This window comes from Puma concolor, chromosome C1 (assembly GCF_028749965.1).
Source record: "Puma concolor isolate L17-30 chromosome C1, mPumCon1.1.hap2, whole genome shotgun sequence".
Lineage (NCBI taxonomy): Eukaryota > Metazoa > Chordata > Mammalia > Carnivora > Felidae > Puma > Puma concolor.
In genome coordinates, this window is record NC_141674.1 from 149270647 (window position 1) to 149287416 (window position 16770).

The 16770-nt window shown below is 41.6% G+C and overlaps 1 protein-coding gene across 14 annotated transcripts in view; it reads left to right on the forward strand.

The window, feature by feature from the left end:
* Positions 1 to 16770, forward strand: part of PKP4 (plakophilin 4) — a 240575-nt gene that overhangs the window by 199222 nt on the left and 24583 nt on the right. For all 14 annotated transcript variants that reach the window (XM_086718648.1, XM_086718654.1, XM_086718651.1 and 11 more), the window contains 2 exons: positions 202 to 330; positions 1327 to 1540. In XM_086718648.1, coding sequence (XP_086574774.1) covers positions 202 to 330; positions 1327 to 1540 — 343 coding nt within the window. The remainder of the gene's footprint in view (positions 1 to 201; positions 331 to 1326; positions 1541 to 16770) is intronic.

The window sequence follows — 16770 nt, forward strand, 5'->3', positions numbered from 1 at the left end:
TTTGAGTTCAGTAGCATCGGTCTCTGCGTATGTTCATCGGGGCGGGCGGGGGAAGAGCTCTTTACATTTATATATTTTAGGGACTTTGTAACTTCCAATTTTAGTCTCAGCCAAGCTTTTTTTATGACAGACTCCTCATCGAGTGTATTGTTAAAACACGGTCGTTCCTGCTTTGAAGCCGTGTCTTTCTCTCACAGGGAGTTTGCCTGGCGTGACCCCGAGTTGCCCGAAGTCATTCACATGCTGCAGCACCAGTTCCCGTCCGTGCAGGCGAACGCGGCCGCCTACCTGCAGCACCTGTGCTTTGGCGACAACAAAGTGAAAATGGAGGTACGCACCCAGCGCCTGGCACGCCCCCGGGGGGCGGTGCCTTCCATGGAGCAATCACGTGCTTATGTGCTTCAGAAATTACTGGCTGCAATTCACAGGCCATTTTAAAGGGATAGTGTGATACCAGATACCCCTTTCATTCTTAACCGTGCATTTCAGTATTTTGTAGGAGAAACCAAGATGAGGATATTTCTTGGAGTGCTTTTAGCATTTTCAAATCCCGTGTCTACTCATTAGCTTACTTATAAAACATGAAGCAAAATTCGATTTAACCTACGTTTTTAGAATATTTTCCAAAAATCTATTAGATAAAAATTGTGTATGAAACTAGCGAGCTCATGTACTTTATGTGATTCTGTTAAGATTGGTGCCGACATGAAATTAAGTTGTTACAGAGAATTTTTAACTATTAACTAATACTGAACATAAATGAATATTTTATTTCAGATTTTAAAGTTTTTTGGCATCTATAGAAATACAGTGAGTCATTGGTTATTGACTAGTGTCCTATGACATACAGATTCTTTCTTAACACTTTGGCATTTTATCCCCTGCAATGGCAAATGGAACTTCATTGTTTTTCCTCAGCTTCGTATGCAAAACAACATACCAGCTGCTGAGCTAAAGGTGGATGAAGGAAATAAAGCCCAGATATATTCATGTAATGTACTAATTAATTGGCAAATGGGAGAAAATTAGGGAGAGTAGTCTACAGAAACAATTCTGTAATCCAAATGACTTCAGTCAAAAATCCTCACCTCTAATCCATACAGCTTTACTGTGTTTGTGTATTTGCTCATTTCCCTCAGAAGTATAAGCATAACCCCTCTGTGTGTTTAGGAGGGTAGAGTAGGACTATGCTACCTACACTTGGCCATTAATCCACCTACGACTGCCTTGCTTTTTTTTCCTGTGATATTTCCATAACAGACTTTTATTTGATCACTTTTTAGTCATGTGTCACTTAGGCCTGGTACCTCATATGTTTCATTCTAGGTGTGTAGGTTAGGGGGAATCAAGCATCTGGTTGACCTTTTGGACCACAGAGTTTTGGAAGTTCAGAAGAATGCTTGTGGTGCCCTCCGAAACCTTGTTTTTGGCAAGTCTACAGATGAAAATAAAATAGCAATGAAGAATGTTGGTGGGATTCCTGCTTTGTTGCGACTGTTGAGAAAATCTATTGATGCAGAAGTAAGGGAGCTTGTTACAGGTGGGTAAACAATGTGATCTTGTCCTGAAGGAAATGTTGAAAGCCACCTAGCCGATGTCCTTGTGTGGTGGCACAGTGAAGAAGTTGGAGATTCTAGGTAGGAGATCATGATGTAGTGTGCACAACTGTGACAAAGGCTGAATCTAATTTAATCCGATGATTCAGAAAGCACTTGCACTGCTACAGGGTCATCCTGACTAGTATCAGTTATTGTACTTGAGTGCGTTAAGTATCAGCTAACAGATGTCTTGTGCGTGAAGGACTGAATACAGCTTTTTTTATGATGTATTCCATAGTAAATCTACTTGTGTTAAATAGACTGGCTCTCCTTTATTATGAAAGTAAAATACAGTTAATGGATTAACTACCTTCCACTTGAGTTCAGCCAGTTTCCAGATCCCTGTTAGTACGTCAGATGCTTTTCTCGCTACCGGAGATGCACGCGTGAATAAACCTCACCCCCTGCCCTCAGGTAGCACTCCGACTCAGGAGGAACAGGAGTGGTTCTGAGAATGTCAGCGAGAAGCTGCAAGTGTCAGGATTCAGTAGGGGCTGCAGCTAGGAGCACAGAGGATGGGCAGGGAAGTCCTCTGGTCAGTGTGAAACCAAAATTGCCCTGAAGGATGTAGAGGTGTTGGCTGGAGATACTTCCAGTCACAGGCAGAGCTCAAAGCCAGCATGGAATATGGGGTCAGAGCTTCCAGCCAGAGAGGCATGCTGAAGGAAGACAAGTCCAAAGAGAAACACAGGCCTGGTTTGGGGAACTTTTATGAGGAACTTGTGTCCCGTACACTGTGGGGTGATTATAGGGCATGGTGTGGCCAGTTTGGGCTTTTAAATGCATTCTTCCAGCAGGTATCAGGGTGGGGGATTGATTTGAAGTAGATGAATGTGGTATCTGGGAGGCCTGTAATCTTGAGGTAATAGCTTGAGCCGCATTCATAATAGAAAGAAGGGGTGGCTGGGGTGCCTGGGTGGCTCAGTCGGTGGAATGTCCAATGCCTGATTTCAGCTCTGGTCATGATCTCACGGATCATGAGATTGAGCCCCATGTCGGGCTGACATGTGCTGACAGTAGCCTGCTTGGGGTTTTCTCTCTCCTCCTCTCTCTCTGTTTCTCCCCCTGTTCATGCACTCTCTGTCTCTCCCTCTCTCTCTCTCAAAATAACTAAATAAACTTTAAAAAAAAAAAAAAAAAAAAGGAAGGAAGGGGTGGGTGGTCGAGAAGAGGGAATAGAGAGAAACACACTTGATGGTCAGGGCACAGTGGTCCAATGTGGGGAGTGAGAGAACAGGAGGAAGCAAGTGATGCTTTGTCTTGGGAGACGATGTTGCAGCACTGTCAGCTGAGTTTAAGGGTGCTTGAAGTCCAGGTGAAAGAACAGTTCTGCAGCAGAGCAAATTAATGACAGCATTATTTATAATAGAGAATTAGAGGGAAATACTGAGTATTGACTGGTAGGAAAATAGTTAAATAAATGGCAGTATATTCACACAGTGAAACCAGACATAAGAATTAAGACAAATGCATTAGAGCTGTCTCTGGATAGCTGTAATGTCTGTGTATCTATAGATGTATAGATAAATATCTAGAAGCATTGGTGGGATGGCAAGCACAGCATGATACTATTGGTATAAAGTTTCACAGTATGCAGGTTGAGGCTATAAATTATTTTCTGATATACACACATGCAATAACGTTAAAATTTTTCATTGAAATGACAGAAGAGACATTAAAGATAGTGGTTGCCTGTGAGGTGGGGAGGAGGGCAGGTAGAGAAAAAGGGATTGGGAGATTTAATCCAGCTCTGTTTCTTTAAAAAAGAAAAGAAAGAAAGAAATCTGAAACAAAGAAGACAAAATGTCAAAGTTAGATAGTAGTTACCTGGGTATCTTATATTTGCTATGCTATTTTTCATGCCTGAGATATTTAATTTAAAAATCTCTAACAACATTTTAAAAACTTAACCCCATTCCCCACTGGCTTTCACGATGAAATTAGAGCTGTAGGTTCTGTCACATATAATTCAGTAACACTGGGGAATGTAGCAAACCATCATGAATCTAATATTTGAGGGGAATCAACTTTCTCATAAGATACTAAAATTTAAAATATAGTACCCTGTACTCCAAATAAGGTATGAAATTTACATACTAAAAGTAGAATACACTTTATATATAATCTTAAACTCTGGATTAGACTCCCTGCCTTAACATAGTTTGAATATTAATGCTTTAACACATCTAAATTATCTATTGATTTATTACTATGTTCTCTTTCTCAAATGCTTTCGAGGCATCAAACCCTCTCACACCAAAAAATAAATTATTTACACTTACATACATATGGCATATGTATATAAAATGAAAATTAGAACAGGATAAATAGAACTAAGAGAAAAGGAAGAATATAGACCTATCCATTCTAGAAGTCAATATAGTCCCTCCCTTACATTAAGTTCTCTGTAAGGGAGGCTCAGAGGAGACCATGTGTTTGCAGCATGAGTGCTTTCTTTCCTTGTTTGCTGTTTCTTTCCCATGACTGTGAACTTCCTGTGTCATTGTCCAAATAGCGTCTCCCAGTAATACCTGTGTGGCCAACAGGGCTGCAAACTGATGTGTGTGGGCTCCCTACAACATCATGGCAATCCGGGGACAGCCTGATGTTAAAAGCATAGCTTCTACTCAGATTTGGTTCTCTTTTGATTAGTCATGATAGATGTGTAGGGTGTTTTTTCTCTTCTGTCATAATTTCTCACAGGAGGAATAGGTGTTTGGTAGATTTTTGTTTCTGAGGTTTTATCCTTGGGTGAAATGGTTACAGTGCTTTTTCTGAGCTCAAGGAATGTATAAGATTTAGTGATAAACAAGAAGCAAGTACATGAAAGTTTGGCGATTTCTTTTTCATTTGAGAATAAATCCGATTTATTGGAAGTAGAGCCAAACTTCACTAAGAGCTTTTATGTACTAATTTGCCTGGTGCGTACTCCAGATGTAAGTGCTAATTTAGATGCTTCCCTCCATATTTCACTCTCTCTTTGTGAGTGCAGTACTAGTTGCTGAGAATGCAAGATGTTTTAAGACATGGGTCCTAGCCTTGAAAGGAGGATATGAGTGTTTATTAATTCAAAAAGGCTGTTTCTCCAGTAGATCGTATTGCTTCCAATGTAAAACTAGCAACAACCTCTTTTTTTTTTTTTTTTTTTTTTTTTTAAACAACTGCCAGTAACTTTTAGGCTTTAAGAAGTATTTTTTGTCTACATTTGTAGGGGAGGAAAAATTAATAACTCTATATTTTTACTCCCAATAATTTATACTGATTTATGAACCAATTGCTTATGAAATGTTCTCTTCAAAAGTAGTCTTTGCTTTGGAATGGGAGTGGTCAGTGTGTGAACACTTCATTCAGTTGACATATATAAAGGAGTTGGATCAGAGGACTTCAAAAGTGAATTTCCAGCTTCAGAATGCTGAATGTCAACCTGAGTTTGATTTGTATATAACCATTATCCAGCTAATTTGAAACTACAAAGTCATAATATAAATCTAGCACAGTTATGTGTGTGTGTTGCATGTATGCACGTATTTGTAGACCAAGATTTATGAAGACAAGAAAAATTATACGTTCATATTTTTCGGTTCCAGAATTTAGTGGTACCACCTCTAAATGATGTTCAGTAACTTTTTAAGAATAACTAATCCCTGGTGTGTTTTAATGCCTGACAATATCAAGACTTCCTTGAGCTCCTTCAGTAACTCTTCCTTGAGTCAACACTCATAAACCATCTTTAAACCGATCACAGGGTTGGAGGAGACCTCAAAATAAATTTTGTCCCATCAGCTATCCAGTGCCTGAATTCCCCGTACAGTTTCCACACAACATAGCCACCCCTGATGTACTCGGACCCATAGGGACGGGGAGCTCACTGCTTTGTGGGGTTAAGACTGAGCACAGAGTTATCCAGAGAGCAACAAGAAAACATTAAGTATGGCTTGAGAAAGCAAGCAAGGTACGCCCTCGGGAGTTCATTTGGCCTAAGAATAGCCCCATAGGAGAAGACCAGTCGCCCCTAAATCCAGCCTCCTGGACTCTCCTAACCAGGAAAGTGTGCCTCAGGCTGAACCATTCTCATTAAGGCGTGTCTGCTCCAAACATGGGCAGCTGCGTGCTATGTGACCACATCACTCAGCATTCCCTATGAGCTGCCCATCTCCTGTAAAATCCTCTTTGAAAACAGAACATTATCCTTCTAAATTTCCGTGTTCTTCCAATGTCTCCACGAGGTACTCTGGCCCTGGCTAGCCTAGTGCAGTACTTACCCTTTGCAGGGATGGCGTCGGAGCTCCTCAGTGGAGATTATCGTCGGCTTAAGATCATGAAATGTCAAAGCACAATGAACTGCTGTGTTCAAAATATTGTATTATTGGAAGAAATTACTATCCCCTTGAAAACTAAGTATTTTGATATTCTTAATGTAAGCAATTCAACCTAGTTATTAATCCGAAGACTTACTTTTTTTTTCTAGTCCCCTTTGTTTCAGTTTGGCATTTTAATGTACGTAAATGAAGAAATTTTAGCTCTTGTTTTAAAAAGATGCCTCTCCTCTGCTTTGAATATAATAATTGCCCAGCACCTGCATTTTGGGCCACATCTTGCAGGGAAAAAAGGGAAAACTACTTTTTGCCAGGTGTGTTTTCTCAAGACAGTATGGCTGTCATTGTTAATTAAAATGGTCCTCTAATATGTAACAGGATTCTTGTGTTTTCTTCATTTTGTTGAATATTTTCCAGGTTGAAACCTAATGAGTTTTTCTTTTAGTAATTGCTGATCTATCTGGTGCTCAGGGTGAGGTTTTTTTTATTACAAAGATACTTTTTGCCTTTATTGTGCTTCAACTTGAGAGCCGCATGAAATATGGTTGTTCCTGGTTGGGTAATAAAATGAATGTCTTCTAGGCCACATGCTATGGGTGGAAAGTGGGAACATCTTGTCACTAGAAAAGATATGTTGAACTCATTTGCTCAAGATAATTAAATAGTGTTTCTAAGCCAGGAAATATAAGTTTTGAGTTATTGAGCATTCTGAAAGCATCATTTTTTAAAAACTATAGAAATTGATATTTCACAGAATTCGGAGACCTACCTTTTTTTTTTTTTTTTTAAATGTACCAGATGTCCTAAAACTACCACATTTCTATTATCCCTGTTAACACTGGTGTTAAATACCACAAAGTAGCCCTTGTTCTTGAATAATAATAGCCTTTGTTTAAATGACTGCTATATTCACATTCTTTCCAATTTAGCAAGTGATTATTCATCCATATGGCTAAGTACAATATTTCCACACTGTTTATTTTAAAAATTTTTGGATGCTAGCAGTGGATTTCAGACACTATGCAGAAATTAGGTTCATTCCCTTACTGATCATTAGCACCATATTTCTAATTAGGTAATAAATTTATAAGGAAATGATAGTCCTGCACTAAGGAAGGGTGGATAGGCCAAGCTAAAGTTTAGGAAACAGTAGGATGTTCTATAAAGAGCTGGGGCTTAGTGGACATGCATTCAGCCATTTGGAATGTTAAGTGCCATTACAGAATGAAATAATTTACTAAATATGTCCCCTTGGTCTAATTATTATGCCTTCAAAACAGTCGTTTGTTCTTTGGTCCAGAGAGGAGTTGGCCTATTACTTTCTATCCTGCTTTTTGTGGACCGCTAGAGCCATCAGGAGCTGCATGGGTAGTTTCCACAAATCTAGCAACATCTCCTCCCAGTTCTCAGCCAAAGTCAGTGGGATCCTTACACTTGGCCCACTTTATAAAACAGGAGCAACAGAATCATTTGCTTTCTTATTCACTGAACATTTCAAACCATAAAAATTGGTAATGAATAACATGACAAAAAAGTTTAATAGGTAACAAGACAAAACGGTGTATTACAGATGGGACAACTCCTAATTCAGAGTCACAACTTTGAACTGGAAAGGGACTTAAAGAAATCTATTCTTTCCCCCATATTGTAGATGAGAAACAGGGATCCAGAGAGACTGAGTCCTGGTTGTGTTCCTGGCATGCAGCTCTTCCTTCCTCTTCTGCCTCTGCCCCCTGCCCCCAGGCCACTGAAAAGTGCTGAGCAGGTGCACAACTTGGGGGTGCACCTGCCCATTTTCCCTTACTCTTTCAAATTACCACCAAAAAAGGAAAAACAAAAAACAAAAAAACAAAAAACTCTGAATTTATTCTCTGAATTTTATCTGCGAGTACAGAGAAATATGTTTGAACTTGGCCACTAGCACAGTCACATCAAACTACCGATAAGGTATAATCATAAAGTGTTAGGTTGCTTAGAAAACATGAAACGTGATTTTTGTCTTATAACTATTTCAGGATTTATAGTTCGAGTATGAAAAGATTCAACTAATAAGATGAATATGATCTTCTTTTATGCGTAGGCTTCTTTTTTTTTTTTTTTTTTTTTTTTTTTTTTTTAATGTTTTTATTTCAAGAGAGAGACAGCATGAGCTGTGGAGGAACAGAGAAAGGTACAGAATCCGAAGCAGGCTCCAGGCTCTAGGCTCTAGGCTCTAGGCTCTGAGCTGTCAGCACAAAGCTGGATGCAGGGCTCAAACCCATGAACCATGAGATCATGACCTGAGCTGAAGTCGGACGCTTAGCCAGTTGAGCCATCCAGGTGCCCCTTATATGTAGGCTTCTTAAATATCAAGCAAAATGAAGCAATCAAACGGGGAGCCTCAGAGGTCCCTACAGAACTCAGGTGGTCAGCTGTTAGAGTAGAATTTCTCAGTACAAAAGAGACCCCATAGTGACACATGTGTTCAGTATATTGGAGAACCAGTATATTTGAGAAAGATGAGGGCATATGATAGAAATCTAAAAAAAAAATGCCCAAGAGAACCCAGCCCAGGTCCCCTGAGTACCTTGCAGTTTCTGAGTCTATAGAACTCTTATGGCTGAGGACTGGAGGTACTTTTGTCTGTAAGCTTCTTCTGCTGGTACCAGATGACGAGGTTGAAGATTTAGTGCACATGGAAAAGCACATTGCTGGAACCCATCAAAGCCAGACGTGGAACACATCACTTCAGTGACTTTTTCTCAGGCAAATCTCTAGGATAGTGTAAGTGACCTAATTCTGTGCCAGAGGCTGAAGTACCCTGAAGAACAACCAGGGTGGCCACATGACTGCCCTCCCTGCCACCTCTGCATCCCTGTGATTCTCTTGGGTATATTTTTCCTTTGTGCGACCTGTTCACTTTTACAAACTCCCCCTGACAAAAAGAACCATCTTTTACATCCCTTACGGGCAATTCTCAGTCAGCATTTCTGAATTTTAAGCTGATTTATTTTCAGCGGAAATGCTTTTCCAGGGTACAGAGGACTCTGTGACTACATTATGTAATTAATCCTCTCAGCCTACCCATGAAGTTGGAAAATTACCTGAAATAAAGAATATGTTGAAATGTAAATGTGAGTCTGTAAACGGATCTCTAGAAATTGATAGATCTTTTCAAAGATGCTGTGATCCACCACCTTTGTACCTGAAAAATCACAGAAACGCAGGCTAACCCTTATGGTCTTTAAAGACTTTAAAGATCTATCGCTCGTGCCGTTCGGCAGGGAAAGAATTTAAACAGCAGGAGCAATCCTCTTCAAATTGAATATGTAGCCTCGGTGGCTGGCCCAGGCCATCATCAACTCCACACTGCCCCTCCAGGGAAGTCTCCTTCTCCCACACCACTTAAGCACCCTCTCACTACTGCTGCTGAAACCAGCGGTGGTGACCACCATGCCTACAGCTGGGCGTGAGGGAGCTCTTCCATGTCTGACATGGAGTATGTGTTAGCTGTGTGCAGAAAATCGAGGGGAACAACCAGGCAAGCAAAGTAAGGCCCACCCAGCTGGCCGGGCCAGGCCTCCTGTGCGACCCAGCCCTCCAGGCCACTGGACTCGTCCACCACCTTAGTAGCCAGCTGTGCCAGCCAGCAAGGAGGGCAGCAAGCAGGCCCAAGGCTGGCGGTAGGGTAGGAAGAAGGAAGCCATGAGCCACGCCTTTCAGTCTGGCCCGGGACTGCGCGTTCGTCTGCTCTGGGAGTCCCTGCACACGGTTCAGCAACCCCTGCTGAGGCAGTAGCATCTGAGGGACCCTGGGAGCGACTATAAACCACCATGACTGTCGTTTCCTCAGCATTTATCCAGAGGGAGGAAAAAGGCTTTTCTAGGATTAAAGACAGTACCTTCTGTCCCACTCATAATAATTGCTTTCCCATTATTTCAGTTCCATTTCAGTTTCATAATTTGTTCACAGCATTCCAGTCCTGGTGGAAAACTTGAGTGATTTACCTGAAGCCACAAATGGTGGACATTTTTCACTGTATTTCTCTCTTCCCACTGCCCCTGGATTTCCTCATTCCTGTTACACCTCCAGATCCTCACACACATGCCGAACCAGGGCTCAGCTTGGATGCTACCCTCCCCTTGCATCAGGCTCCAGATTCTCATCACAAGCACCCGCCCTTCTTCTGTGCCTTCCCGTCTCCTCACTCCTTCAGGTCCTCATCACATTCCCCCTACAGTGCTTCCTGGGACATAGGCTGTGCCCCTTCTGGTCCATCAACCTCCCCCTCATCCCTGGGATCACACCTGTCCCTGCCTTCCACACTTCCCCCCTTTGGCAAGTCTTCATCTGCAGCCCCTGCCCTCCCCTTCCAGGCCAGCCCAAGCCTCGAGGCTCTTCTACTCCTGCTCCTCCCAAGCTGGGTTTCCCCAGCCCCAGCCTGCTTCTCCCTGGCTTCTGCCCTTCATACTCCACCCTGGATGCCGTGGTCCTCAATCCTACCAGACAGAAAAACATCCAGGGAGAAGTAGCATGGTGTCAGGAGTGACTGGGTTCTGGAGTGAGATCCACCTGTTTCTTTCCAGCTCTGTGGCCCCAGACAAATCACCTCACCTGGCACCAGCTTCCCCAGTGTAAACACAATACCTGCTGCTTGGTGTTTGTATGAGGATGGATGTGGAGTGCATAGTGCAGACAACATGCGAGCTGTGCTCGGCACTCTTCCTACTCTTGGATGCTTTGTGATGGCTGCCTCGTGCTGTGACCATTTGTGGCAAGGCCTCTGAGAGCAGAGGACTCGCCTCCGGGTCTCTACCAGCACTTTCCAATACATGTATAATGTAGGACACATGTAATTCTGAACTTCCTAGTAGACACATTAAATAGGATACAGGAACAGGTCTTATTTATGTTAACAGGGCAGTTTATTTTAACCCAACTCTTCTAAAATAATCATTTCAGGGGTGCCTGGGTGGCTTAGTCGGTTAAGCATCTGACTCTTGATTTTGGCTCAGGTCATGATCTCATGGTTCATGGGTTCGAGTCTTGTATTGGGCTCTGCACTGTCAGTGCAGAGCCTGCTTTGGATTCTCTCTCCCTCTCTCTCTCTGCCACTTCCTGGTTTGCACGCTCTCTCTCAAAATAAATAAACTTAAACTATAAAATGACTTCAATTTATAAGCAATATAAAAATTGAGATGTTTTGTATTCATTTTTTTCATGCCAAGTTTTCATACTCCACTGTATATCTTAATACTTTTGGCAGATCTCAGTTTGGACTAGCCACATTTCAAGTGCTCAACAGCCACATATGGCCAATAGCTACTCTGTTGGACAGCACATATCTATACCATGCTTGGGTATAAGTAACATGCATCTGAAAGGCATGAGCTGTATAGCTTTAATGGACAGGGACGTAGGAGGCCATAGTGTGACTAGATGTAGTAGCCATAGAGTCACAACATTTCTCTCTTCCCAAGAGAAAACCTTAGAGCTTTGTAGAAACCCTAACAGGTGTTAGGGGAGAGCTTCGGGGGCAGCTGCGATGAGAAGAAGTGGAGAGGTGTATTTGCTAGATCGTGAGTATTTCAGCCAAAGACTGTCTAGGGGAATAATATCGGAGGCATGTGCAGGAGCAGGCAGTGGCCCTAGATTCAGAAGCCCACATTCCTGCCTTGTTATCCACAGACTGAGTTTGCGAGATGCACACACACTGTGACCTTCGTATGCAGTCTGAAACTTTGATTTTCTGTATTTTCACTATTAGCCTAATATTTCTGTCCCCACTTATCAAGAATGCTTGCAGGGTGGGTATCCCCACACCAGCCTATTCCAAAGAGCACACAGACGCAGAATTGCTAGGGGCGAACAAAGGCAAATATCAGAACTGAAGCATAGAAACCAGTCATGATGCCTCTCTGTGCGGGTACAACAGTGCCTCATCTGTCCTCTCATATAAACCCCCCCCCTCCTCCCCCCCCCCCCCCCCCGGCCTCCCGAAGGCTTGGGCAGTTCTTTTTACCTCTTGTGAAAGACATCTTGTGAAAGAGCAGGACTGACATGACATCGACAACAGACACCAAGAATAAGGCTAGGTTGTGGAAGAAAATGCAGGAGCATGCCCAGTGGTACTGTTTGAAGTGCGCTAGTTCTTTGGGCTGCTTTATGTTTCTTTTTGCAATGTCCACAAATATATGTGGGAGGGGTTTATAAATTAGGAAACTGAAAAAACTGAATGCCATATAAAAATTAGTGATTTTAGATTTCTTCCAAATTAGAAAGGAAAACAATTGTGCAAGCTGTTATATATTTATGCTACCAGAGAAATAACGTTGTTTGGTTGGTGTTTAATGCCAGTTAAGAAATACGTTTTTCAAATAGTGCCATTATTTTAATTAATCAGTAAAATCAGATTATCAGTTGGTTGTTTGAATAGCTATAAAGTTAGTTTTAAGTGTGAGCTCTTTCAAAATTCTGCAGCGTAGGATTTATGGGAAATAATATTTTAATTACTTTATTCATTCTTTGTGGGGAAAATGAACTTTCATCTCTCATGGCAGTATTTCCTTGCAATTATTGGTTACTCATAATTGTGTGTGCTTTTTCCTGTGGTAGAGAATAAGCAGCTGTTTCTACAACAGTATGCATGAAATTCTCTGATATTTTCTAAATTAGTTTGTATGTGTATATTCTTAGTTCTCACAACAAATAGCTAATTGCTTTAAATTAATAAAAAAAAACTCAAGTTTCCTAAACCAAATTATAGTTTATTTTTAACTTTCCCTTTAGAAACCAGGAGTATGCTGCTAAATTTTTTTGAAGCAAATTTCTCATTAGGACCTCAGGAGTTGGAGGTTTATTATGTTAATGGAGAATGCTAATCCTATAGCTCTCTCTTTTCTCAACAGTCTTGCTACATCTGGGAGTTGGTGTATTTTCTATTCATTACTTACTGCTCTAGCAGCATTCTTCCTGACCCATTAAATGAAGCCTTAGACAGACTAAGTGGGGAGAACATTGTTTTATTACTACTTTGGTGAGGTGGAGTACACACAGATATTATTAGCTGGTCTCAAGAATGGTGCTTTTTACTTTGATTGGATAAGCCAAATTAATCATTCCATAGCTAAGGCTTTTAAGTGTAATTGAACCTTCTTCATCCAATATTGGTTGATTGGAACTGATTGTTTAGTTTTTCCATAACCTTACTTTGGAAATAGATGGTGGGGAAGAAAAAAATCCCTGTCTTGAGACTTGCTTTGATATTCAAAGTGGCTAGTTTAAATCCACACCCAGTGATGTAGCTCTTTGTGTTACCTGGAGAGGTGCAAGATTAGAGGGATAATATAATTCAGTGCAGGATGATAAAGCTGCCTTGGTGTGGGTTCTCTGAAGGCCACAAACTTAGGAAAAATAGAATCTTTCCTTTTTTCTGGTCAAGAATAATTTTGGACATTTTTTGAGGTTAGAGAAAGCTTGTAGTAGACTGGTTTTATGATGAGTAAGTCATCTCAGTTAACCAAAAGATAGCCTTGTCACCTGGTCTACAGAAGGGTTACATACTTTTAAACACTTTAACATTTTATAATTGGGCAACCCTGAGCTTTTCTATTTTGCAGTTTTGAGGGGTTGGGATTCTGGCACGTTAATTTAACTCTTCTGTTTCTAGAGGTATAACAGAAATGGGACTCTCCCATCCTCAGAGCTAAGATGGTTTCAACAGCCATCTCTTTTGGCTTTCATATGAAAGGTAAACAAAACTACACTAGCAAATTCCCTTACAGGTACAAAACATTGTTCTGACCCTCTCCCCATAGTTATAAACCTTAAAGACACTCCTGAATACTCAGCTTAAGAGAAGGCATGAAAGGGAGGTAATTGTGAACTAAGTCTGACAGACAGGAAATAAAAGGGAAATCCAAAAATAAATACATGCTATTAAACTGGATCCATTAACAACTATTTTTGAGCACCCATTATGTGCCCTGCTTATGTGTAACAAGACATGTAAAAGAATGGATGATGGTGGAGTATTTGTTCCTCTTGTATTTGCCTGATGAAATTAAAATTAAATTTAGAAATACAAATACTCATCCTTTAAAAAAATCAACATGTAGAATTTCAGTCCTACAAAATAATTAAATGGGAATTTAATTCATTTTGTGCAGCTTGACTCTTTAAGTTACTATATGTAAAGCACACAATGCCTGGCACAGAGTAAAATCACAGTAAATGGTCATGTTACTATTGTTTGTATTGACCTATGCACATTTATGCTGTTCAATCCCATGTAGATAAGGGCTAGTAGTAAACTGTAGAATGACATATAACTCCACTGATCATTCTAAATGCCTGATAAAAGAAAGAGCAGGACAAAATTCTACCTGCACAGAAAATCAAGGAAATCCATAAATCTAGGAAATAGCCTCTTAACAGAAGTAGGTCTTAGCAGGAGCCAGAAGTGGAGGCAGGAACCATGAAAAACAAGATTTGCTGCTAGTGATCAGAGAAATTCTAGGCATCAACTCCTAGATCCATCATGGTAAAGAACCACTCCTCTTAGTCATGTTTTCACATGTGAGTCTGTGACTCACACTGTTTCGTTTTCTGTAGCTATATATGTAATTTTATACCTATAGCCTATAATGTAACGAGCTTTCCTTTCCATAAGCCTTGCCTTACAGTTAACTTTATTAGAATACATTTATTCCATGAAGTACAACATAGCGTATTAGAAGATGCCACTCTCCCCCATGGTTGAATTCTGTGGAGTGAGGAATTTGAAAACATGTTATAAAATTGTCAGGGGAGGTTAGGAAATGACCCTTCCCACCCAACAGTATCTGGGTCGTATGCTGCCCTGCGGCTGCCTCACGCCCCAGCAGGCCCCGGCAGTATCCTGGGTGGAGTATGGCTGTCCTCATTAGCAGGAAATGTTAAAGCCCCGTTCGTGGCAGCCTTTATCGCCCACCCTTCTATGCTTCAACCCTCTCTTTCTTCCATCTTGTCTCCCTTCTGCTATCTCCAAGGACTCATTTTTACTTGTTAGCTCCCAGGTCCCACCCATGGTCATCAGTCCTCTGATACCTTTCCCCTGAAACAGTGCTTTTCAAATGTCTTTTAACATGAACCCCTTTTTTCAAACAGAAACACACAGTGCAGCCCACTATTGAGGACAGATAAGTATGGAGCCACTCTGGGTGAATCGGGGTGGGGATCTGGCAGCCTGCTGCCAATTCTCCCCCCACACCTCACATGGCTGCCCCTGAGAGAGTCCAGTGAAACCTCCAGAAAACAGGTAACACAACCTCCCTAAGATTAAAACCTCCCTGGATTGAAGCCATTTTATATAGAAACATGGCCAGTTTTATCAGAATCCATGGAGAAATAACTCTGCCTAACGAATTTAAGTTCATTTCATAAGCACCCACAGTGTATGCTACACTCTTTACTAGAACCTATCTATTGTGTGCCATGTATTATATAAGCAAAGGCCTGTAATGGTGGACACAACAAGCTTTCAGAGACAAAGCAGTGTCTTTACTTTCCTGATTCCAAACTGTCTAAATTCGCCTCCCATTTGGGGCCTAACTAGATGAACCACTGCTGAGCCTGAACTCCTTTGCTAATGGTGAGCCATCCCACCCCAAAGAGTAAGCAGAGAAAGGGTAAAAGTCCTTGGGGGACAAAGGAAACCCATCCAGCCAGGTTCAGAAGTCAAAGCCAAGTGAAAGAGGAAAGGAACCAGGCACAGGGCAGAGCAGACGGCTTTCCCAGCCAGAGCCCAAGCATCAGCCTCCATTACCAACCATTCCCTCAACAGTGTGGGTAGGTCAGGGCAGACCTGCAGGGAAGGGGTGGTCCTCTCTCGGCTTAGAGTCAGAATATCAGTTTACTATCTTCACTCCAAGCCCTTTGTCTATACTTCTCCATCTTCTAAAAGGAAAAGGTCCCGTCAGCACTGTCACACCTCCCTCTTTTATAAAGGTCCCCACCATTTCTCCAGGCCCTGAGAAGGCTGAGCAGACAATCCGCGGTTACCATGCACTGGAGGCAGCAGTTCTTCCAACACCCTTGATCAGTCATGTTCACAAGCCTGACACGCTCCCATGGAAATGGGCAGATTTTGCCAATTCCTTCCCCTTCACAGGGCCTGAAGCATTTTTTTTTTTTTTTTGGTCGATAATTCTAAAAGCACTGTTGTATGGGCTTTTGAGCATCTTGTCAACAATGCATCAGGAGTGCAGGGCTCTGAGGGACGTCAGGACCTCAGTGCCAGCTGCCCCTCCTCTCCTCTACCTACTTTTCTCTGACTTAGGAAAATGCACTGATGTGAAAGGGTCATAGAGTAGGTATAATCTTGAATTTGCTCTGATATCTTATAGAATAATTATTAGAAAATATATGTACTGTAACAATAACCCACCTCATAGTTGATACAGAAATAAAGACACTCTAATAGGCTTACAATTTAAATAATACTCTCATAAGCTGCATTTAAGTCTGTTGTTCAGTCCTGATATGAATTATAGTAGGAGTGACGTAATGTAGTGTCAGTCTCGCCTAGATCCAAAAAAGGAATGGCAGTAACTTGCACATGGCAGTAAAAGTCTTAACGTGGAAATAAAAACGTTTAAACCTTATCTGAATGTGGAGGTGAAACAGATGTAACCACCCTCTATATATGTTACTGCAAGCATATTTAATCTTGAGCTTCGGGGCACCTGGGTGGCTCAGTCAGTTGGGCGTCAGACTTTGGCTCAGGTCATGATCTTGCAGCTCACGAGTTTGAGCCCCGTGTCAGGCTCTGTGCCGACAACTCAGAGCCTGGAGCCTGCTTCGGATTCTGTGTCTCCCTCTCTCTGCTCCTCCCCCGC